The following is a 25839-nucleotide window of genomic DNA, read 5'->3' as shown; positions in this document are numbered from 1 at the left end:
GTAGGTACTGGGAGATGATGAAGCTTGCACAGGATAGAGTAGCATGGAGAGTTGCATCAAACCAGTCTCAGGACTGACGATCACAACAACAATAACACATCAACACTAACTAATATGTCTTCTGGCTGGACCACTATGGTGTTTGATTTACTGATGAAATGTGCTGAATTTTTGGTATACACTATGTGATCAAAAATAGCAGGACACCCCCCAAAAACATACTTTTTCATATTGGGTGCATTGTTCTGCCACCCACTGCCAGGTATTCCATATCAGTGACCTCAGTAGTCATTAGACATCGTGAGAGAGCAGAATGGGTTGCTCCGTGGAACTCACAGACTTCAAACGTGGCCAGGTGATTGGGTGTCACTTGTGTCATACATCCCGTACGCAATTTCCACACTCCTAAACATCCCTAGGTCCACTGTTTCCGATGTGATAGTGGAGTGGAAATGTGAAGGAACATGTACAGCACAAAAGCGTACAGGTTGACCTCGCCTGTTAACTGGCAAAGACCGTCGACAGTTGAAGAGAGTCATAATGTGTAATAGGCAGACATCTATCTAGACCATCACACAGGAATTCCAAACTGCATCTGGATCCACTGCAAGTTCTATGACAGTTAGGCAAGAGGTGAGAAAACTTGGATTTCATGCTTGAGTGGCTGCTCATAAGCCACACATCTCGCCACCAGTAAATGCCAAATGACACCTTGCTTGGTGTAAGGAGCATAAACATTGGACGGTTGAGTAGTGGAAAAACGTTGTGTGGAGTGAAGAATCATGGCACACGATGTGGCGATCCAATGGCAGGGTGTGGATATGGCGAATACCCGGTGAACGCCATCTGCCAGCATGTGTAGTGTCAACAGTAAAATTCGGAGGTGGTGGTGTTATGGTGTGGCCATGTTTTTTATGAAGGGGGCTTGCACCCATTGTTGTTTTGCATGGCACTATCACAGCACAGGCCTGCATTGATGTTTTAAGGACCTTGTTGCTTCCCACTCTTGAAGAGCAATTCGGGGATGGCGATTGATCTTTCAAGACGATCGAGCACCTGTTCATAATGCACGGCCTGTGGTGGAGTGGTTACACGACAATAACATCCCTGTAATGGACTGGACTGCACAGAATCCTGACCTGAATCCTATAGAACACCTTTGGGATGTTTTGGAATGCCGATTTTGTGCCAGGCCTCACCAACCGACATCGATACCTCTTCCTCACTGCAGCACTCCATGAAGAATGGGCTGCCATTCCCCAAGAAACTTTCCAGCACCTGATTGAACATATGCCTGTGAGAGTGGAAGCTGTCATGAAGGCTGAGGGTGAGCCAACACCATATTGAATTCCAGCATTACCGATGGAGAGCGCCACTTACTTGTAAGTCATTTTCAGCCAGGTTTCCGGATACTTTTGATCACGTAGTGTATGAAACCAACTGGCCCACATGTGGCCATAATAATAGTTTCAGGAACTTGACAGTTGAATAGTGGACAAACCATAGCACTCACTATAGTTTTAGAGGAACATGGTCTTTGTGCACCTTTGGCAACCTGTAAAGTCTTGGTGGTAGCACTACTGAATTGAACAAACTTCAAAATTGTGTTGGAACAGTTTAAGAATGTCTGGATCTTTATGTGGTCATAGCTGAAATGAAACTACACTATTACAATCTAGAAATAAAGCTGTAGTTCAGGTAGTGGGATGATGAAAGTCAACAACTTGTGGTGTTTCAAGTTACCACATGGAAACACAGCCACATGTAACAATGTAGAATGTAGCATACACAATGTTAAAAAAAAAATTTCCAGCCTGAAATAGAAATGTGTTGCAGCTATGTGTACAGTCTCTTCTTGCAACCAGTGTCAAATTATTTTAAAAGTGACTGGTTCCCCAGTGACCTGTTGTTAGTGCTGTACTGCAAGTACCCTGAAGGATTTGAGGAGAGAAATGAGCAGAAGTAAAATACTGACTGGATACTGGTTGTCGGTGCTTTTAGTTTTGAGTCCTTACAACTGTTGCTACTGTTTTAGTGTTGCAGCTTGTTTCTGTTTTTAGCTGATGACTTGTAAAAACTGTGTATGTGGTTTTCTCATCTCATCTCAGGCTCAGGTTAGGCAGCAGCAGATAATTCGCCTGAACGACGAACTGGACTCTGCGAGAGAGAAGCTCGCCGTGGCTGCCGCTTCTTCACAACTCGCCAAGGAACGGCAGGAGGCCACGGTCCCCAGTGACCGCATCCCCGAGGTGAGTCGCACGACCTCTGACCGTAGATTCACGTAGGTGACACACACCTCTGTCTCTGTCATGTTGTGGTTTTAAACCGATTCTAAGTCACATTTCAGAGGGCAGAAAGCCGAGTTTTTGTCATTACACAATGTGTAAAGAGGTGCCAACAGTTACGGTTTTCCTCATTTGTAGCTGAATATTTTAATAATTGAATGACTCGATGTACTACTGTTCTATATATAATGATACAGTTAACCTAATTTGATTAATTTTTAATGCAGTCGTTACATGAAGGCGTACTGAAAAGTAATCCCTCTAAAGAATTTAGGTGAAAACTCTTAAAGCTTTTTAAATGAAACAAATGGTGTTAAGATTCTGCATATTTGTTTTTCATGTTTACATATTTGCAGCTGTCTGCCGCTAGAGGACTATGTTGGTGCACCAGAAACAGCATGCTGTAAATGAGTTTCTAATCGCTGAAGAGTTTGTCCGTACACAGAACACAATCTCCTTCATCTTGACAATGCCAAACCACACACAAGCTCTCTCACATTCGCAACAGTCTGATGCCTCGGGTTCACTGTCATCGATCATCCTCCGTACAATCCTGACTTGGCACCATCCGATTTATCTGTTTCTAAAACTTAGAGAACACCTCCGAGGACTTCACTGTGGTAGTGATGAAGTGGTGCAAGCAGAGGTGAGGCTGTGATTGTGAGCAAAGTCAAACATTCTACAGTGACACTGTCATCAAACAGTCTCTCATTGGGAGAAACGTGTTTTTCACCAGGGTGGCTATGTTGTGAAATAAATATGTAGACATGAAGAATAAAGATGTAGAATGTTAATAAAGTCCATTTTATTTAAGCAGCGTTAAGAATTTTCACATAAAAAATTTGAAGCTATTCTTTTTCAGCATACCCTCACACTTTTTACATTTGGTGAGGCAAAAAGGTAATGTTTAAAACGTTGACAGTTTTCTTACAGACAATACAGTTATGCTTCTTTAGTGAATTTCTGTTTCTGTTGCACTGTTGAGTCATGCAGTTCACCACTTCCACAGGAGTGGAAGATGAAATAGATGTGAAACGATTTACAAACGTCAGCCAAAAAGTAATGCCTTCTAAATAAAGTTTATTAAGTGAAACACCTGGATTTGGCACTATTCTGCAGAGCTTCTTCCCCAATCCGCTGCGGTAGTAACTTGGTGTATCAACAGATGCCAGTACTGCAGTTGCTTGCAAAATGGTCAACATTGACGTTCATATTAGGCAGTGCTCTGTGATAGAATTTTTTAATGCAAAAGGTGAAACGCCCATTGGCATTCACAAAAGACTGAAAAATGTTTACAGTGATTCAACATTGGATATCAGGACTGTTAGACAATTTGTCCATCACTATAACAAAACTGAAGGGGCAAGTACCATCAACTGACAAAATAAGGAGTGACAGGCTGGTGATGGCAGTGACTTGACACAACATTCAGTGAGTCGATGACATCATACGTGGTGACTGGCAGGTGAGTGCAGAGGTTTTTTATCGCATTACCTCCCTCAGTAAAGGCAGCGTGATGATGATCATTCAGCAACTGAGACACTCAAAGGTTTGTGCTACTTGGTTACAAGGAATGTTAACTGGCCAGAATAAAGAGACAAGAAAAACAATTGCCTCCCAACTCTTGCAGCACTTCTGTCTGGAGGGAGAGGAGTTTATGGGAAAAATTGTGATTGGAGATGAATCATAGGTTACTCTTTGGACCAGAATCGTAGAGGCAGTCAATGGACTACCGTATTTACTCGAATCTAAGCCGCACCTGAAAAATGAGACTCCAAATCGGGGAAAAAAAATTTTCCCTAATCTACGCCGCTCCTGAAATTTGAGACTCGAAATTCAAAGTGAGAGAAAAGTTTTAGACCGCCCCTCCAAATCGAAGCAAAGTTGGTCCATTGCAACATGAAACACAATTGAGGTCGAATGGATGAAGATACAGCTACAGTAGTTTGGTTCGAGTCGTAAGCTTGACAGTTAAGCTTTAGCAAGTAGCCATTGCTGTGTCAGGCGCTTCCTTTTTTGCATGCTTCATCTGGTTTGAATCGATTGCTTATTTTGCTTTGATCTGATAAGTGTCGTTCTCTTTGTTATAGGGGTTTACGTCACTCTAAGCTGAAAATGCATTACTATACTGCGTCATGCATTGTTTGTCGCATTCTGATAATGAGTGTTCACGACCTGTCGCCGCTCGCGGCATGGCTTGCTTTTGTGCGCGCTACCGCGGCTTACAATAAAAAAAAGAGAGGAATTGTCTCATAAGCGAAACAATGGCATGATACTGCTATTTGTTGTTACTTACACTGCTGCTTTCTTTGATAATGATCAACAAGAACCAAACAATAGACTGCGTATGATAGAAGATGTTCTGAACAAGAGTTTAGCGAAAATTTTTCTCCGTTTGAAAATCTTTGCAGATGCCTCTTTAGTACATTAGATTCTGCACAGAAATTAGAGTCATCTTATATTTAAGAATCTAGTCAGTTGCCATGCTTCATTTCTGACTGTATCACTATTCAACATAAGAATAATACGAATATAAACATGACATGATATGTATATTCTTCTGCGTTTGCTGTTGTCTCACTCTAGTTTCGTAGTTTATTAGACAGACAGGCTTTAAATGAGATAGCAGCAAACACGAAAGAATACATGGCATAATGTTTACATTCTTCTATCTTTTCTATTAATTTATTTACTGACGCAGAGGTTTTGGCGCCACTATTTATCTTTGTGCTTGCAAAGTATACCTGTGTTGCGCTGCATGTATTTGATGGCAGAAGTTAGTTGTGGCGACACCTACCAACATTTTTCAGAACTTCCACTTACTTTGCACTCAATTCTAAGCCACAGGCAGTTTTTTGGATTACAAAAACCGGAAAAAAAGTGCGGCTTAGATTCGAGTAAATACGGTAACATAACAAAAACTCACACAAGAAGAAAAAGTTCAAAACTGTGCTATCAGCAGGGAAGTTATGGCTGCAGTATTCTGCGAAGCAGAGGGAAGGGTGCACATTAAATTTGGTCCAATATGCCAGAACCCTCAAATAACTTACGGCACATCTACATTGACTTCGACCAACAAAAGCTGTTGTGGATATTCTTCTTAATTGCACGATGATGCGAGGCCAGACATTGGTTGTCACACCACTGAAGACATTAGAAAACTTGATGGGAAGTCTTGCCACATCCCCCATGCAGCACTGAGCAGGCATCATCAGACTTCCATCTGTTCGGGCCACTAAAAGTTGCTCGTCATGGCATTTACTTTGAAGGTGAGGAGGCCATGAAAACATCTGTCCATCAGTGGCTTTGGAAGAAGGACCGTGCGCTTCACCATGCTGGTATACGTGCCATTGGTAAAAGATAGACCAAAACTGTGGAAATGAATGTAGGTTCTATTCAAAATTCTTAAATTAAGTGTCAGTATTGTGGTGTTCAACCTATGTAGTTGCATTTTGAGATTCTTGGCAAATAAAAAAAGGGGGAAGCATTACTTTTTGACTGACTGTTGTACTAAGCTTCTATAACAAATGGCATCCATTTATATCCATAATGTCTGGCTTTTACAATAAATAAGCATTTATGTTTTATGACTTTTGCTTACCGAGTACAGATACCAAAACAATATTAAGATCAGAAGCAGCACATTGGAAAATGTTGGTGAACGAGAAAACTCTTGTAGTGGGTGAGATATTAACATTTTCTCATCTCAAAATCTTATACATTCATTGAGTTTTAGATCTGAGGACCAACATACATTCTAACTTTCAGTATGTGGACGTATCTCTGAAAGGGTTTTGAAGAATGCTTAGTGCTCAGCTTTGTGTAATTTTTTGGTTTAAAATTCTCACTTTTCAAAGTCATTCCTTTGTACTTCATCAGCAGAAAAACTGTAACTGGTTTTGAGATTATGTCAAAACAATTTATGAAACTGAACAGAAAACAGAAGAAAGGAAGGACCATAAAATTAATTTTTCATGAATTTTTACCCATATTTTTGCAAGGTATTTATTTTCACTGATGTTCAGGCACTTGTATGCAATGAAACAAATATACAGGGTGAACGAGAACCCTGCAGACAAGCTTTCGAAGGTAGTAGTATGAACCAATCCAAATTGTCTACTAAACATGATATCTAAAATGTGTACGTTAAGAGGTATGAGAATTTGTTCAGTAGAAGAGATGTGTTTCACAGTAGCGAAGAGGAACTAGTGGTAGCCGCCATGCTTACTGGACTTTTTTCTTGTTTTCATTCACATTGCCACCTACGAAAGTTTGTCAGTGGAGTTCTGGTTCACCCTATATAATGATGCGTCTCGTTTAATTAATAATAATTTAATACCAAAAAATACTCTCAAACAGAAGAACGTTCGCATCTGCTAACCATATCACTCTGTAACTTCAACATGCAAATTCACTCAATCTCGAAGAATATATTCATGAATGTTTTTGTATTTTTTAAACAGCTTTGCCCATGGAATGAAATATTTCTTCCTTTCACTTATCTTTTGGAGCAAGCAAACACTTCACAAGATTTTATCATTGTAATAAAGACACTCTTACAGAAAATACTACAACTAAGGCAAAGTGAACATTGAAACTTCCTGGCAGATTAAAACTGTGTGCTGGACCGAGACTCGAACTCGGGACCTTCGCCTTTTGCGGGCAAGTCTCTACCACTCTGCTGTAGAGTGAAAATTTCATTCTAGAAAGTGAACATCATTGCAGATGTCACCTTTAAATGAATGCTGCCTGAGTCACTTTCAGTGTTATTTAATTGCAGTCCAGTAGGCAATTAATTATTACTACTTCATTCATACATTTGGTCGAGCTCTGTGACAAAATAAAAGCCTGTTTGTTGTTACACCGATTGCATTTCAATTTTTGAATTTTTTTTATGCATCTTCAGTAGTGAATTTTTGTGGTCCTTATTCGCCGCCTGTCATGAACCCACGTATGATTTGCACGTTTTCATTCTCTATGTAGAACTTCATATCTGTGATTTTTGCGCCAATATCTACTATACTCGTGTTACACTCTTTATGAGAGACTAACTGAGAAACTGGCATTGCCCAGTTATTTATTTATAGCTATACCTGAGACTTTGCATTTGTGGAATTTATGGCTTGTAAAGCATTTTGTTTAGAGCTTGGAAGTAGTATGATTGAGGGACGTGAATGAAGAGCTATCTTGTTTCACTAATATTGGAGAGAGCCACATAGTGCTGGCTGTTTCAAATGCAACTGACATTAAGGTCCATATCCACAGCATGCAGCATCTGGCCTTGTGCTATGTTTATGGTCACGGCATACCATAAGTTCACCAGGCCTTGAACACATGTGAAGCAAAACGGTAAATTGTTAGGAAAAAAACTAACTCAGCTGTACCACCTTTCTGTCAAGATTTCTACTTCTGTGATGTTACATTGGAGAGAAGTAACTTTAAGCTCTGTGAGTGAATGGTTCTGGAAAATGAGATAATGCACAATGCCTTCACTCATAGTTTCGTCATGCCTTGCTTTGGAAGTAATTTCCAAAGAGTAAGTTAAAGCCTGATGTTCTTGAGCTGCCTCATGATCTTCAGTGGATTCTTGAGACAGCATAGTCCTCAGTCTTTTATGCATTTCTATGTATTCAGAAAGTATCAACCATTTTCTGGGCATTTTAATTCGTAAACAAAAGAAAATCAAAATATAGTGAGTAGCTACTCAAACTTAATAAATTTGTTTTTCCTAGAAAAGAATACAAATAAAACTTATCAAAAGAAGCCAAACAATATCAAGTTTTTAATACACAAATGGCCAAGTAAATCCAGTGTTAGTTTATATTTGTAAAGATAAGATTGCAGCACTTAATTATGTCACTGGTGTAAGTTTCCAAAAATACATCTGTCCCTGAGTTTAAAAAACTAACAGCACCATCTATTGGTTCCTAGGTGTAATATGCCATGAGGAATAAACACTCATATTACTAAGCTGAGCAAACGATTTGAGATAATACTTTAAATTATGATATCAGTTCTTTTCTCTGTTCCAGTTTTGATGAAATAAAGCCTATACCTTGCCCCAAACTAGCCTCATGTTACCTGCGGAAAACCCATCAAAATTGGTCTGTTAGTTTTGGGGATACGCACGTTCAAACAGACACACATGGTGGCTTTACTGTTTTATTTTTGATATGTATGCCATCATATGTTGTTTTTTATACGCTGCTGTGTGGGTCACGATATGTTGTAAGCACATAATATAACTTTTTATGTTGTTCTATATGGCGTTTTTTGTAGAGAAGACAAAATCTTTAGAAATGTTGATACAAGGGTAAACCCAAAAGAAAGGTCTTCGCAGTGTTGGGAACACAGAGAAAATGTCTTTGCTGCTATTGGCCACATTGTTCTGATTGGTGCTCCCCCTTCTCCCAACTGAGCATGCAGTCGCTTCTCTGGAGATGCTCAGTTTCAGCTTTGCAGCCATCAAGAAGATGCCACTCCCAAATGTGAAGTAGTACACTTATTTGGTTTTTGAATGCAGAAGGTGTTGAACTGATTTAAATTCATCACCAGTTGATGTAAGTGTATGGAATGTCATGCACAGATGTCAAAAATCTTCAGAACTAGAGTAGAGATACTGGAGTTCATGATGAACAAATTATTGAGTGACTGCCAATTTCTGACTAGATAGCAATGAAGGTTAAGCAAACTGTGTGTAAAGGTCAATGGATCACTCTGGACGATTTGTGCATTTTGGCTTCTGAGGTTTCTCAAAGTACCATTCACAGAGTTTTAATGCAAAAGCTGCAGTATCAAAAGGTGTGCATAAGAGGGGTATGGTGAATGCTGAAGGGAGACCATAAATGCCAGTGAGTTGATTCTTCCCATGAATTTCTTTGTTGCTATGCAGACAAAAATGACAACTTTTTGCAATCAGTTGTCACAGGAGAGGAAACCTGGACTTCTGCTTTACACCCGAGACCAAACAATAATCATACAAACTGCAGCTTTCCTCCTCACCCAAGTTGCAAAAAATAGACACAGTCTACTGGTAATGTCATAACAGCTGAATTTTGGGATCAAAAGGGGGTATTACTGGTCAACTTTGTGCCTGTTGGAATCATAAGAAACACTGGCAGATAATGTGAAAGACTGAATAATTCTACAAGCAATTCAGAACTGGAGAAGAGGAATGCCGAGTGAGAGCATAAGCATACTCCGTGACAACACTCACCCATATGTTGCCCATCAAACAGTGGGTCTCCTGCAGAGTTTTGAATGGAAATTCAGCACCTGTGCATGCTATAGTCCGGTAATGGCACCCACCTTTTCCCTAAGTTTAAGGAACATTTGGCTGGAAGGCAGTTCAGCTCCAACAGTGAAGTGAAAGATGAGGTTCAGTGCTTCCTCAAGGATGTAGTGGCAAACTGGTATGACATGGGCATACAGAAAGTGTCACATCATCTACAAAAATACATTGTCCAAAATGACAATAATATAGAAAAGTAGATAAATATTCAATCTTTAATATAACATAAATATTATAGAAAATTAACTTTTTTCACTAAAATAATAGGAAACTCTACTGTTGGATTACCCACATATGAAGGTCTTATTTCAATAGCGGTACAAGTCCATTACCTCCACTTTTCTGTCTATAATGCTTCTGAAATTAATGAGCCAAACAAACAGAAAGAAAGGTTCATCTCTAGCAAGAAGCCATATGCTTGAATATTTCTGGTATCTCAACTGCAGATTTTTCAGCACTCATATAAGTTTAGGACTGTATCTCAATATGAACAAAAATGGACTTGTACCGCTATTGAAATAGGCCCTTCATATATCATCTGTGTGAGTGGGTCAATACTGGTAATACACTGAATGTCAAAAATTGATATATCAAAAAGAGTGATTCTTATTTAAAAAAAACTGGATAAGTGCAAGTAGTACTCATGCTCTGAGGGTTGCCGAATTGTCAAGATCCTACTGTATTTTGGAAGTAGTGTTTTTGCACTAAATTTATTTATACAGTGATTGTAAACTCTGGTGTTTGTGTTAAGTATCACTGGTATTCCCAATTTCAGCTGGAGGAGCAGATCTCACAGCTGTCTCTCAGTCTGTCAGACAGTGAAACTGTGAGAACCGATGTTGAGCACCAGCTGGCGGACACGAGGGAGGAACTCGAGGCTATGAAGTCGAGACTGACGCTGGCGGAGAAGGTGACGGGAATTCCTTTGTTACAAAAATGCACGACCATCGCTGGGACATGTGCCTTTCTTCAGTAGCCATTGCCGCACTCGAGAACTTTCTATTTGGCACGTGGTACTTGCTTTAGAAAACAAAGCACACAGCACTGTTTCACTCACTCTGCTGCCTGCTAGCAGGTAAGTCTGTTACTTCTGCACTGGTTGTTATGCTTGTGAAACCTGATCTGTTTATAGGTCTGGCACATTTATCTTTCTCTCTTCCTTTCTCGTTTTAATAGTGACATTGCTTCATTGGTGAAATTTACTCAAAACATAATAAAAACAAATAGATGCATAGATAATCTAAAACCACTTCTAGCACATTTTTGTCTGTAATGTCACATCACTTTTCTGCATAAATATCTCATTGTTCTGTACTGCCAATAATAAACTTACTTTGTGTGCATTTTGTCACGAGAGTCTGCCGAGGTGATTTTGTGACAAAAGCAAAGTTGCTGCCCATTCCCATATAAAACTACCTTTCACCAATTTTTTCTACAGATTTAGCCAATTTTATAATTTTGTAAAAACATTTAATGAAAAGGAAGATTTATTGAAAAGAGTTACTGTCACCAGTAGTCCTGCACGGTGATCTCTCATGTCATTTGTACCTCAAAAGTGATGGGATGTTTACATGTCGACATATCAACAGATGTCAAAGATGTCGACTGCTCTCCTGTAAATGGTCCGAACGCACAATATGCCGGGAGAAACTCAAGATTCAGAGCAAAAGAACTGGCTGGAGGAGCTACTTAAATATCTTTGCCCCTGCACCTTTTCTGCTCACTTCCTCCACCGTTGCATCTCACTCCATCCCTCAGATGGCAGAAATTGGGAAGAATTGGAAGTGTTCGATCAGATAGCAGAGTTTTTTCAGCACCTATATGACGACCTTCTAGATCCTGCGGCACAGGGGTGAAGTAGTGGCAAGAGCTCCACTTTTGAACACGAGAAAACTGTATAGAAGGTAGCTGTGTGAATTGATCCCACTTTGTCACATAAACCATTTTAGCAACAGATGTCAGTTGGGTTGTGGTCCTTTTTTATGAAGCCACTCAGATGAAATGACACTGTAGAAATGTCACTGTTACAACAGCATGCATTTACAATTACAGACACAGGGTAAGGTTGCTTCTCAAAGGCAGAAGACAGGGACATGAGGAGTAGGGGTAGGGGAACTCACTGGCCCTCATGGTTAATTCTGAAACTGTCTTGTTTTTCCAGTCACTTTTTGTGCTCCTTCTGTGCATGTGCCCGTGGCTGGCATGTCTTGCCAAGTTGTCAGTATGGTCTTGGTCCACATGCTTCCAAACTATACCTCCAACAACAACAACAACAACAACAATCCCACACATGCACACACATACACCCTGTCCCCTATGTCTCTCTTGCTTTTCATCCCTTTCCCTCCCCCACCCATCCACTCACCCCCCACCACTCTTGCCAATGCTGCCCAACAGGTGCAACTTTCTGTGAATGAAGTGGGTGGGATGTAAATGGATGAGATGATGGGAAGAGGGAAGGGAGAGATAGAGAAGAAATAGAAGGGAGAGAACAGAAATTCAGTGCGAATGGAAGCCCACACTGGTGCAGGCAAGCATTCGTTTGGTCAGTCAGTCACAGTTGCATGTTCTTTATGGGAGTGTCGCTACATTTACAGGAGAGCAATAGGAGAGCATTGGGAACACAATAATAAATTATTGGTGACTATACTCCAATTAATGTCACACAACATAACTCAAGCTTGGCTGGCAAGCATTTGGGAAGAATTCAAAAGTATTCAGATAAAAAATGCCAGTAAATCTGAAGAAAGCAGTATTTGATCAATGCATTCTTCCTGTGATGACGCATGGCTGCGAGACATGGACACTGAACTCATTTACAAAAGGGAAACTCAGGACAGCACAGAGAGCCATGGAGAGATCAATGCTGGGCTATACAAGAAAGGACAGGAAAAGGGCAGATGAGATCCGGTCTGTGACGAAGGTTAATGACATCTTAGAGACAGTAGGTTCCTCGAAATGGCAGTGGGCTGGCCATGACGCAAGAAGAAAAGACAACAGATGGACGAAGCTAGTACTGGAGTGGAGTCCGAGAGAGCACCGGAGGCCTGGAGGAAGACCACCAGACAGATGGGACAAAGACATCAAGAAGATCGCTGGTGACACCTGGCAGAGAACTGCCCAAGACCGTCCCACTTGGAGAAGACTGCTGAAAGCCTACCTGAATCCACGACTCGAAGAGGCCACATCATCTAATGATTGAATTGGCTGATGATTATGATGATGATGATGATGATACTCCAATTAAAATTACTTTATGATACAGGACAGCGTCGAAGAGCAGAATTGCTGGCTTGTACACGACATGCTACATTCTCGTGCTTTCGATAGTTGTGTGTACACAAAAAAAACAAACAAGTTGTCTACTTACTGACTATTGCCACCATCTTTGCAGATAGTTGAGAGGGCAGTGGTGGTGGCTGGTCTTGCTATAGCGACGACAACACATTAAGATACCGTAATGAAATATTATAGACAAATAAACCAATAAGATGAGCAGTCGGTCATACATGTGTTGCAAAATTACAAATAATCTAAACAATTGAGAAAATTTTCTGGATGTTACTGCAAGCACTTTATCAAGGATAGTCAAATGATGTGAGGTGGTGTTCATAATTACACTGAAAGCTTGCTCAGGTTTTTCTAAATTTTCTTCTATCAACAAATAAAACCAGGGGATAATGATTATATAAACTTTCAGTCTTTTATGTTCATGCACCTAGAAATAAGGTAACAGAGCACTTAGTTTGTTAAATTGACAACAGGATTAATACTAGCGAAAATTGAAGTCTTTTCTTTTTTTTTGACTACGTCGAACACAAGTTTTTTAGAAAAAAATAACAAACGAGCTTAAAAAGTTGGAACCTGTATTTGAACTTGCAACTTTTCCAGTACCAGTGCAGTGCTTTATAATTTGAATAATGCTTTCTTCTAATCTTCACAGGTCTTTTAAAATGTAGAACCCACATTTATGACTTTGTAGATACTATATACATAAAGATACTTAAAAATTCACTACGATTTCAAGCTTCAAAAAATGTCAGAGCAGGTATTCGTTACATGTGTTGTGTGCCAAACATGTTAAGTTACTACTTGTAAGATGAGTAATACGAAACATAGTATGTAACAAAACCACACAATACTGAAGTATAAAAGTTATACGATTATAATTGTAAAGGCTATGAGGACAAACAAAATAAGGTATAATGGCAAACTATTGTGGTAAAAGATTGTCAAGATGAATGTGAGCATTTGGGTTGAGGTCAAGCAGTGTGTTGCTAAATCATGTGAAGCTTAATGTTAGGAACGTGCTTGGCTGTAAGTAATCATTGAGAATGAGTACAAGACAAAACAGAATAAATGGGAAACATTTGGCCTATTTGGAGCACTTGAGGTTAATAAGCTTTTACTTGGGATCAGACATGACATGCAAAGCTGCATGCAAGCATCTACATCTACCCGACAAGTCACCTGACAGTGTGTGGCAGGGGGTACTTCTGGTGCTGCTGACTGATTCCCCCTTCCCTGTTCCACTCAAGAATGGTGCATGGGAAGAATGATTGCCAGTAAGTCTCTGTATTGGCTCTAATTCCTTGAATTTTTCCATTGTGGTGATTTCATGAGATGTGTGAGATGAAGAAGTGTGTTATACAACACTTTTAAGAAAGTACTCTCTTGAAATTTCAGTAGTAAACCTTTCCATGATGCACAGACACCTGTTTTGCAGCATGTACCACTGGAGTTTGTCAAGCTCTTGTGCCGACCAAATGATCCTGTGACAAAAAGCATCATTCTTCATTGGATCTTTTCTGTCTCTTCTAGTAGTTGTACCTGGTATGGGCCCGACTTTGATAAACAATAATCAAGAATCATTCGAACAAGTGCATTTTAAGCCACTTCTTTTGTGGATGGCTTACATTTCCTTAAACCTCTTCCCATGAATCTCAGTCTGACATTTGCCTTTACTACTATTTGTTTTATGTGGCCATTTCACTTAAAGTCACTCTGGATAGTTACTCCTAGATATTTTATGGTAGTTACAGTTTCCAGAAATTTGTCATCAACAGTGTAGTTGTACAGTAGTGGATTTCTTTCCCTGCGTATGCACAATATGCTACATTTACCCTCAAAATTGTAGTTGCATCTGCTGATTTCATTCTCTTAACAGTGATGTGTTGAGTTCTGTCTGCAAGGGAGTCTTGAATAGAGCAATATTTCATTTAGCATTGCAGAGTGGCAGTTTCTCGTCGGCATGACATTCTTGATTTCAACAGAATTTTGCTGTCAGCACTTTTTACCCTTTGCTGTTTGTTCATGGTATAAATGAAGTTCACAAGTCCAGCAACTTTTTGCACAAAAAGAGAGAGTCTAGCAATCTGTCATCATAAGCCATTAAAAATGAATAGGAATGGCAGAAGAGAATTCTTAATACCTAACTGACAGATACTGCAGATTTGCTGTGGAACAACATTACAACACCATCCATAAATAACTTAAAGATTTAGTTGAGGATGAAAAACCAAAAAACTTACAGTGATTCATGGATGGGATTCACTGTTCTGTACATTAAGAAGCACTTTGTGCTTCATTTGCATGCATGGAGCATGTGATGAAATTGGTTGTATGAACATCAAATTTTCTTTAGTTGAACACATTAGTATATTTTCAATATAATAGAGGGAAACATTCCACGCGGGAAAAATATATTTAAAAACAAAGATGATGTGACTTACCATACGAAAGCGCTGGCAGTTCGATAGAAATACAGGCAGACACATACATACACACAAAATTCAAGCTTTCGCAACAAACTGTTGCCTCATCGGGAAAGAGGAAAGGAGAGGGAAAGACGAAAGGAAGTGGGTTTTAAGGGAGAGGGTAAGGAGTCATTCCAATCCCGGGAGTGGAAAGACTTACCTTAGGGGGAAAAAAGGACGGGTATACACTCGCACACACACACATATCCATCCACACATATACAGACACAAGCAGACATTCCAGCTGCTTGTGTCTGTATATATGTGGATGGATATGTGTGTGTGTGCGAGTGTATACCCGTCCTTTTTTCCCCCTAAGGTAAGTCTTTCTGCTCCCGGGATTGGAATGACTCCTTACCCTCTCCCTTAAAACCCACTTCCTTTCGTCTTTCCCTCTCCTTCCCTCTTTCCTGATGAGGCAACAGTTTGTTGCGAAAGCTTGAATTTTGTGTGTATGTATGTGTCTGTTTGTGTTTCTATTGACCTGCCAGCGCTTTCGTATAGTAAGTCGCATCATCTTTGTTTTTAAATATATTAGTATATTTTCAGTATTATGAGAAGGAAAGTTGCTACTAACCATATAGAGATGCTGAGTTGCAGATAGGCAAATCAAAAAGATTCTCATAATTATAGCTTTCGGCTGTTAAGGCCTTTGTCAACAACACACAAGCACACACACAAACACACACACACACACACACACACACACACACACACACACACAAACTCACTGTGAGCAACAGTACCAGTGCATGATAGGAGTGGCGACTGGGTGGGGATATAGAGGAGGCAGGAGTGGGGAGGGGGAGTGATAGTTTGGTGGGGTTGATGGACAGCGCAGTGCTGCAGGCACTGAGGGCAGGGGAGAGGTGGGGGTGGGGGGGGGGGGGGGAAGGAGAGAAATAAAAAAACTGGGTATGGCGGAATGATGGTGTGCAATGCTGAAATGGAAACAGGGAAGGGGCTGGATGGATGAGGGAAAGTTCCGACCTGCGCAATCAGAAAAGCTGGTGTTGGTGGGAAGGATCCATATGGCACAGGCTGTGAAGCAATCATTGAAATGAAGAATATCATGTTTGGCAGGGTGTTCAGCAACAGGGTGGTTCACTTGTTTCTTGGCCACAGTTTGTCAGTGGCCATACATGTGGACAGACAGCTTGTTGCTTGTCATGCCTACATAGAATGCAGCACAGTGGTTGCAGCTTAGCTTGTAAATCACATGACTGGTTTCACAGGTAGCCCTCTCTTTGATGGGACAGGTGATGTTATTGACCCAACTGAAGTAGGTGGTGGTGGGTGGATGTATGGGACAGGTCTTGCATCTACATCTATTAAAGGGTTATGAGCCATTAGGTAAGGGATTGGGAGCAGAGGTTGTGTAAGGATGGACAAGTATATTGTGTAGGTTCGGTGGACAGCGGAATACCAATATATTTCCAGTTGCAACAGTTTTTGATGGAATTGAACCTTAGAGTATGGAAACTTTATTACCGCAAATTATGTTTGTTAAGTCAAGCGGCACCACTGGAATGATTTTTTCATTTAAAATCCACTATTGTTGAATTTATGAACAAAAAATGAAAGCAAGTATGGAAATTAGAAAATCCAGAATGGATTGCAGACCTTGCATTTTAAGTGAACTTGATTGGCCACTGCCCACAGTAAGACACAGTGAGTAGAGAAACAACTTCTTTCTGATTTGATGGAGGATGCATTTAAAAAGAAAAAGAAAATCGCATAGTGAAAGGGACAGATTCTGACAAAAAACATCTTCTGACTGTAACAAAGGAAATGCCAGACTGGAATGAGGTAGCAAATTTAATTAAAGCACTAAGCCTTAAATTAGATAACCAGAGACAAGAACAAAGAGCAGATTCAGCTTCTTTAAGACAAGAACTAAATTCTAGATTAGATGCTAAGTTAGAAGCACAGAGTGCTACTTTAAGTGAAAAGTTAGAAGCGCAGGTTGAAGCTTTTAGATTTTAAGTTTTATGTATTAAATGAGAAAGTGGAGAATTTGCGATTAGATTTAAAGAATGAATTAAGTAATGCCATAAGACAGGAAATGAATATCTTGAAAGAGAGCACAGATCGAACTAAGGAAGTAATACCGATTAGTCAATCGAAAATTCCGGGTGTTCATACACTCGATTATTCAATTGTAAATGCCTGAAGTTAATATATGAGTTGTTAGTACACGTGTTGTCAGTCCACATGTAAATAATGAAGGATGGAATGTCGGGAAAAAAATGGTCAACTTCGACATAAATGTAAGTAGTTTGGCTGAACCTTTTTGATTAATTATAGATCGAGAAGTTGCCAAGAGTATAATATCCAGAAACATTGTGATTGTTGCTTTCTCCAAACCTAAAGATACTGACAAGGTTATGGATGAAGAATTCAAACTTGTCCGTGACAAAGTTGAAAACAGAACAACTTTACCTGAGATTGTGTTACCTAGTAAAGTGGTGATTGTTTTGCCGTGGGGAAAGTTTCACACAAAATTTAACAAGAAGTACTGGTCTGCGCTTGCTCAAGTGAAGTTAATATCAGATCCATGGGATCCAGGCGGGGCCACGTATTCCCCAGGGATGTTAACATTCTGTGTTAATGGGCGGAGTGACGACCATTGGTTCCTGAGTTGTTTTCGGTGTTACTTCCACATTAGTTTTCCTACACCGAATTCTCTTCAAATATTCAACTATTCTGTAATTTATGTAACCTCTTAAACTATCCTATCATGTTATTATTTAAGTGACCGAATATGACTACAAGATAGTGACTAATTTAAGAGAATCATGAATGAAAAGTGATCTCCAAACATGGAATGAAACAAATAGAAAATAGTACTAGTCTAAAGGTAATATCTAGATGTCAAAAACTGAAGAAAGTACTTTGTGTGTGTATGAAAAATAGTATAAACTGAATGACTAAACAATTATGTTATCGTGGTGTATAATTTTCTATTTTTATAGGATAATTTTAAACCTTTTGTGAGATGTAAAATAAGTGAGAGGGTTTGTATCACTTTTGGAAAGGGTGGGTAGTGTAGGTACAAACATGACTAACACTACACACACACACCACACCTTTCAGACAACCCTTGCAGACAAGTGTAACTGATTCTTCCCTATTTGCCGTTCCATAGGAGTTGCTAAGATCTTTCTTCGAATGTCTGTTCTGTAGGAGACATTAAATATCATACCACCTTCGGCTTCTCAGTCAAGTATCGGCAAAGTAGGGATCCTGGGGAAGAGGGATGGGAAGGGTTTTCTTGTCTTTGGGGCTATCTTCTTTCACTTCTTTGATCTTAGCAACCATTTTTATTTTTTCCTTTCTTACTTCTCATCTGAGTACCGGTCTATCTTTCCCTCTTTCCATATGCATACACTTCTATCGCTGAAGTCCTTCTCATTCTCCGTGGTTTCCTATAACCTACAGCTTATTTCAAATAAGTAGGCCGGAGAATCAGGCTGCATGAACACAAATCGCCATACACACAAAGACACAAACAAGAAAAGTACAGTTTGAGAGCTTGTAAGAACCATCAAGTGTTGTAGGGGGAAGTACGTGCACACGCTAAAACATGAGCACATGATATTATAGGTGAAGGTTCTACATCGACTAATTTTTGGATAGTGGGACTCTCTGATAACCTAAGTAAAGATGATATACCCTTTGATATAACCTAAGTATATATAATAAGTAACGAATAATATATAGAGAGGTTGAAAAGTAAAGAAGGACTCTAGGATATGAAATGAAGTATTAATGAGCAATATTGGAGATTGAAGTAGATTTTTTATTTTACCGGATAATATTTAGTGACAGTAGACATGAAGATTTATGCTAGGGTGATGAACCATGGGGCCTACTCGAAAAGGATAAAGAGGCGGCACACCCAGCTTTTCGTGAATGGAAAAAATAGAAAAAGAAGAAGGGCAGATAGGCAGACCAATGAGAGGCTGACCTATATTGTGTGGGCAGGGGCAGCAAGAAGGGGATTGACCTGTACCGTAGAATATAGGAAGAATAAAGGGGTGTACCTACCAGAACGGCAGGAGAAATATTGCCTATAGATTAAACCCATAGGTAAGGGATAAGTACTATTCCTAAGGGAAAAAGGACAGTCATCATCATCATCATCATCATCATCATCATCATCAGCCAATTCAATCATTAAATGATGTGGCCTCTTCGAGTCGTGGATTCAGGTAGGCTTTCAGCAGTGTTCTCCAAGTGGGACAGTCGTGGGCAGTTCTCTGCCAGGTGTTAGCAGCGATCTTCTTGATGTCTTTGTCCCATCTGTCTGGTGGTCTTCCTCTAGGCCTCCGGTGCTCTCTCGGACTCCACTCCAGTACTAGCTTCGTCCATCTGTTGTCTTTTCTTCTTGCGACGTAGCCAGCCCACTGCCATTTCAAGGAACCTACTGTCTCTAAGATGTCATTAACCTTCGTCACAGACCGGATGTCATCTGCCCTTTTCCTGTCCTTTCTTGTATAGCCCGGCATTGATCTCTCCATGGCTCTCTGTGCTGTCCTATGTTTCCCTTTTGTAAATGAGTTCAGTGTCCATGTATAGTGATAGAAATCACATATATGGTTGGAATTATTCTGGTAAGTTTGAATTCATAATGCCTCTAGCATTATTAAGATTTATGGATGTTGGAAAGAACAGGCTCATAAATTTTCTCCAGGGTTCCTCCAGACCACAGAAAGCTGTATAGGGCAGTACTAGTCCATACAAAAAAAGGAAGGAGTAGCATAAAGGATTAAAGCTAAAGGATAAAATGTTTAAGGGTCCATGACACCTGGAATTTACGAGTGGAATTGAAAGAGGGAGCTTATCCTGTGAAGTTCAAGAATTTATGACAAATACATATATATCTAGAATTATGGAGTAACTGAATATCTCAGAGAAGTGGATTGTTGTTAAGTACAGTGTCAATGTACATATTGAATATGTATAAAATATCGAGTGTTCAAGCTATGGGGAGGGATATGTAGTCTCTCGACAATTTCGGTGCAAATTCTAGAGACTCTATGCTTTCCACCTTCTCGAACACCCGATATTTTACGTACGACCGTGAAAAATGGCTTTCTGTGTACCCGGGGTGAACGTGTGTCAAAAGAATGCGACAAGGTGAACAGTTGAACAGTGCGGGCAAGTGGTTGCCCCTCTTGTCACAGAAGTTACATGACCAGCACTAGGAGCAAGCACGCCTTACTCTGTGACGGTGCTACATCAGTCATTATTGTGAACAGTTAAACTGTGTAAAAGAAAAGAAAAGACACTTACTTTTACTTACTTACTTACTGGCTTTCTAGTGTTGTGGATGGTGGACTTGTGAGAACCTTGAGAGATTTTTGGAACTATATTTATCGTAAAAGTAATCAATAGTTTATGACGGACTGGAAGTCATTGGATTTATGAAATATGATTCATTGATGTGAAACTGTTATATGCTGTTGTGTTTGTAGAAGTGAAATATAGTATGGTTGATTTAAAAGTATCCTGAGTGCACACAATCATTTTAAGAGTAGAGAAAATGACTCCAAACAGCATCATATCTTCGGAGAAGAAGTTGGGCAGATCGTCGCAGCCGGTTATCCTGAGAAGAAGATCGACAAAGCACCTCCAAGTAAGTCCAATGATGAAGGGGACATGTGAGTCTTGCATGCCAGCACCTCATTGCTTCCTCTAGTCGCCGGAAACTGCCAGATCATCAGCTCATGCAGTAAGTGAAAGCTAGAGAACTGGACAGAGTTGTGGTTGTGATATTTTATTACTAGTTTCTTTTGTTTCATAGAACGTCGAACATACAAAATACAAGACATTTGAAATATTACTGTATCACCTCGGGGAGCATTAAAAATAAACACCAGTCCTAATTGCCCAATTGTAAAGTGACCTGTTTCCAAATTACATACAAAAATAACCACAATTTCAGTATACATATAATTCGAAAATGATGCTTTGCTGATTAACATTGTTCTTATGTGAGAAACATAATATAAATGTGAAAGTAATACTGTAACTAATCGAAAGAAATGTAGCACATGGTCAGAATGTACCAGTAAACCTATCAGTATAAAATTACTACAGCAAATTAAATAGAACATATAAATAAAGCATGTTAATTGATTCTCTGATATATGTTCCACTAAAATTCGGGCACTAGTTGATTTGTTATAAACAAATTTAGAAATGTAATTGTTACCTGTAACATAATTAGTCAGAAAATGTTATATTAACTCGTAACTAAGTTGGAAATAGGTTCACCTTTTTCAGCACTGAGATTGTAAATTTTTAGCAATGTGTAGCTCATATTCAGTTTAACTTTTAATTGTGATTTTACATAAAATTGTAATTTTCATTGTAGGTAATTGTTAACAAAAGTATAAGTAGAGGTCACGCAGGTGCCTTGGAGCACTCGTTTTTTGGCTAGGGTTGCGAGCAAATGTATTGTAGGAACACTCGTTTGTTGATTGTTGTGAACTCTGTGTCATTTGATGTCAACTTTGGGTACATGTGATGTAACCGGTACAGTTCACCAGGATCGGACACCAGAGTCCTAGAAATATATTGGTATTAAAACTGCAGTGTAGTTTGGAATTTATTTGGAAGTCTTCCGCAATCTTTTTCATAGGCTGCAGAGCGACTTGACATGAATCCAGGAATTTTACAAAACCCAAAAAAAGTTAGTTCTCACTAAACAACTCTCAATGTTGGTAGAATTGACGTGAAAACATCAGCGCATCGACTGGGCATTTCACTCAAAACATTTGCAACGCGGAGGTGGGAAAATATAAACATCTCACATTTCAGTTGGATTTTACAGTTATTTTTATTATTAAAATCTATAGCACATTGTTGTTGTTGTTGTTGTTGTTGTGGTGGTCTTCAGTCCTGAGACTGGTTTGATGCAGCTCTCCATGCTACTCTATCCTGTGCAAGCTTTTTCATCTCCCAGTACCTACTGCAACCTACATCCTTCTGAATCTGCTTAGTGTGTTCATCTCTTGGTCTCCCTCTACGTTACCCTCCACGCTGCCCTCCAATATTAAATTGGTGATCCCTTGATGCGCTCAGAACATGTCCTACCAACTGATCCCTTCTTCTGGTCAAGTTGTGCCACAAACTTCTCTTCTCCCCAATCCTATTCAATACTTCCTCATTAGTTATGTGATCTACCCATCTAATCTTCAGCATTCTTCTGTAGCACCACATTTCGAAAGCTTCTATTCTCTTCTTGTCCAAACTATTTATCGTCCATGTTTCACTTCCATACATGGCTACACTCCATACATATACTTTCAGAAATGACTTCCTGACACTTAAATCTATACTCGATGTTAACAAATTTCTCTTCTTCAGAAACGCTTTCCTTGCCATTGCCAGTCTACATTTTATATCCTCTCTACTTCGACCATCATCAGTTATTTTGCTCCCCAAATAGCAAAACTCCTTTACTACTTTAAGTGTCTCATTTCCTAATCTAATTCCCTCAGCATCACCCGACTTAATTAGACTACATTCCATTATCCTTGTTTTGCTTTTGTTGCACATTAATAACTCTTTAAGACATATTACAGAAACAGCATTGATAGAAGTCACTACACTGTGAGGCTGATGAAAGATCGAACATTGAGCAGAACCCGTGATTTCTTGAACTGTGATGTAAACTACTAGAGTCGTATGAGACATGGTGAAGAATAGCACTAACCTTTATGATGACATGTAGTGACTACGTTGTTGTGAGAGCAGCTTGCTAACACTGTCGGTGGCTTATGTACATCGGGCACTACCGAGCTTAGTGCTGTTCAGCACTCCGACACAAAACTGCCCGTCAGCTTCCTTAGATACCTGCTTCACGGACAGTGAGATTTATGCTGTCTAATACATCCTCCAATTTACAGCCAGTTATGCAGCTGTAACAGTGCACCTGCTTTAAAACAGGTGGATATGCATATAATCCTGTGACAGGAGAATCTTAAAGAATATTTGTCGGGAAAGTTTGTCCGTTGCTTAAGGTCCAGTTTGTAACTCAAAACTCCACAATGAAACACATTTTTTCATATCATGTAATTTTGTCTTGACTCAATTCAAAATAGCATCAAAATTTCAGATAAACTCCTGACATTTTTTGTTTCAGACAAGTCCACTACAAACTGACTGATAGTCGATTACAACTGTCTTGGCCTCAGACCAGACACTTTTATAAAATTATAAAGAAAAATTCAGTATTCACAAAATGATGTATTCTCCATAAACAAATAATACGTCTGGAATTATGATCCTTGACAAACAGAAAATTTTTCCTGTACAACATTTTCCAAAGTGTTATCCTATTTTAGCAATTAGATAAGGAATATACAAATTTCGAAAAAATTAAATAATCGATTTTGTTTCTTCCATTTACACAAGTTCCTATATCAAAGTACTGTTGGTTTATATGTTAATGTTTCCCTAAAATCACATTAAAGCTTACGAATGTTTTAAATATTTACATTTTGGACAATTTCAATGTTTTTTTTTTTCAGAAACTTCTATTTGATAACTCTACAAATCTTATACAAATAACCTGTCTTCCACAATTTTGAGGTATTGTATTGACTGAAGAGTAACATGTATACATGAAGTTTTTCTTTGTTCACAATTGATGAACTTTGTCTTCTGCAGGTCATTGAACTACTTCAAATAATGTTCACTAGTTATTAATGTGTGTCTCAGAAAGAAATATTATTGTAAATATATTATTCAAATATTTCATTTGAAGCATGTATCTGCTGCTCGTATATAAATCTGTTGTTGGGTATTTCACTAGCCATGTGTCCCAATGCCAGGTACCTCATTTGTGAGGTACATCCTGGAGATGTGGTGTAATGCTGTCTCCTGATTGCAATGTTTTACATGCAAGATCAGTAGGAAACTGTACTTAGTTCATTATAACAGTATGTCATTACGGAAGAGTTTTATATTCACCAGACTGCATAACACAGCTTGTCTTGCATCGATGCAGACTCTGAAATGCAAATTTTTGTCTCTCTGCAGGAGCTGGAAAGCAAATTCAGTGAGACGACAGCTTACACTAACATGAAGCGTATGCTCGCGAGCAAGAATGAACAGCTGCGTGAGCTGCGATTGAGGCTGCGTGCCCTGGGAGAAGGAGGAGGCAAGAGCAGTGTAGCTGATGGCGATGCTGATGCTGATGCTGAGGGAGAAATGTCGGAAGACGAAAACTGAGTTCGGAGTGGAGAGATATCACCTGATATTGCATTGAGACCTGAAAATGGAATGTGGATGTAACAGGTCTCTGACGGAAGTGCTTAATTTTTAGAAGTGTTATCTCACTAGTGTTACATAGTAGTCAAACAATCTGTGTAACATTTTGCTACCACAGTAATTGTTAGTTGCACATAAAAATGCTTTGCACTGCTAACTGATTATAAGTCTAAAATATGTGAGGAAATCATTGTTTCTCCAAAAACTTTATTTAATAAATAAGACCTGACCCTCGCTCATGTCAAACCTTAATCCTTATGACAACACAATGTGAATACTGTTGTATCGTGTAAAGTCACCTCAGGTGCCAAATGAATTGCAATAGAAGATTTTCACTGTAAATTCATCAAACCACAATTTCAGTTCTCAAAATTATTTGCAATTATGTTCAGTGCACATTTAGACCTGTCTTACAGAAGAACAATAGAATTAATGTTATCAACATCTACAATTCCTATTACTCAGAATGAAGATAGTGAAAATTAGGAGCACTCTAAATTTTGTGGTGACAGCAGCAAACAAACACAGAGTTAGTTCCGTTTACTCTTAGACCAAAGTAAGTGAAAAAATGGCACTAATAAACAACGTGTGTCGTTCCTGACTGCTTCGCTACTATATTTCGTTTTCCACTGTTGACAACATCAACAATGTAACAGTTGTGGCCCTGTAGCTGTCCGATATGTGTGTGTTACACCAAATGAACTATCTGCAACATTTAAACGTGAGCATCCCCGGAGTACAACTTCACGAAACATTGATACCTTTGTGTGTCACTTCTGCCACAGCACCTAATTGTTACGCATAGTAGAAGTAGGTAGCAATGTCAGAGACAAAGGAAAACTTTTCAAATGTGTTTGTCTGCTCCTGATATCTATGTATATACATGATTTTTTTTTCTTTTGTGCACATCTACAGCAAAGTTCCTTTGGAATTATATGAGTTTCGATGGCCTCCTTTTATAATTAATTTTAAAAATTGGCGCTTCAATTTATGATGTTCACATATCAATATTATGATTGTTAAATAAAGCAGATGCATTATAATGAATGTCCACATTGCTGTTACTTTCTCTATGCAAAAGCTGTGTCTGTATAGCTCTGTGTCTTTCATTCTGACCCATTAGCATTCTCCTTCTAGACATACCCTAAAACAAATAGTTTCTACATAATAAGGGAAGTTTGAGGTCTTAGTAACTGAAAATGGAAAAATTAAAAATTAGGAA

At 39.2% G+C, this 25839-nt stretch overlaps 1 protein-coding gene across 2 annotated transcripts in view; it reads left to right on the top strand.

Annotated features, from left to right (window-relative positions):
• The window catches only part of LOC124718915 (leucine zipper transcription factor-like protein 1), a 58956-nt gene extending 33366 nt beyond the window's left edge, over positions 1–25590 (top strand). The window contains exons 5-7 of one of the 2 annotated variants that reach the window (XR_007005939.1): positions 2109–2249; positions 10352–10651; positions 24387–24519. Coding sequence is in view for 1 of the 2 variants with exons in the window: in XM_047244569.1 (XP_047100525.1) it covers positions 2109–2249; positions 10352–10486; positions 24387–24578 (468 nt within the window). In the remaining variant the exon portion in view is untranslated. Of the gene's footprint in view, positions 1–2108; positions 2250–10351; positions 10652–24386 lie in introns of both variants that reach the window. The other variant, XM_047244569.1, reaches the window with a different exon arrangement.
• Positions 25591–25839: the final 249 nt, after the last annotated feature.

Source organism: Schistocerca piceifrons, chromosome 10 (assembly GCF_021461385.2).
Source record: "Schistocerca piceifrons isolate TAMUIC-IGC-003096 chromosome 10, iqSchPice1.1, whole genome shotgun sequence".
In the NCBI taxonomy this organism is placed as follows: domain Eukaryota; kingdom Metazoa; phylum Arthropoda; class Insecta; order Orthoptera; family Acrididae; genus Schistocerca; species Schistocerca piceifrons.
This window is presented reverse-complemented; position numbering and strand designations above follow the sequence as displayed.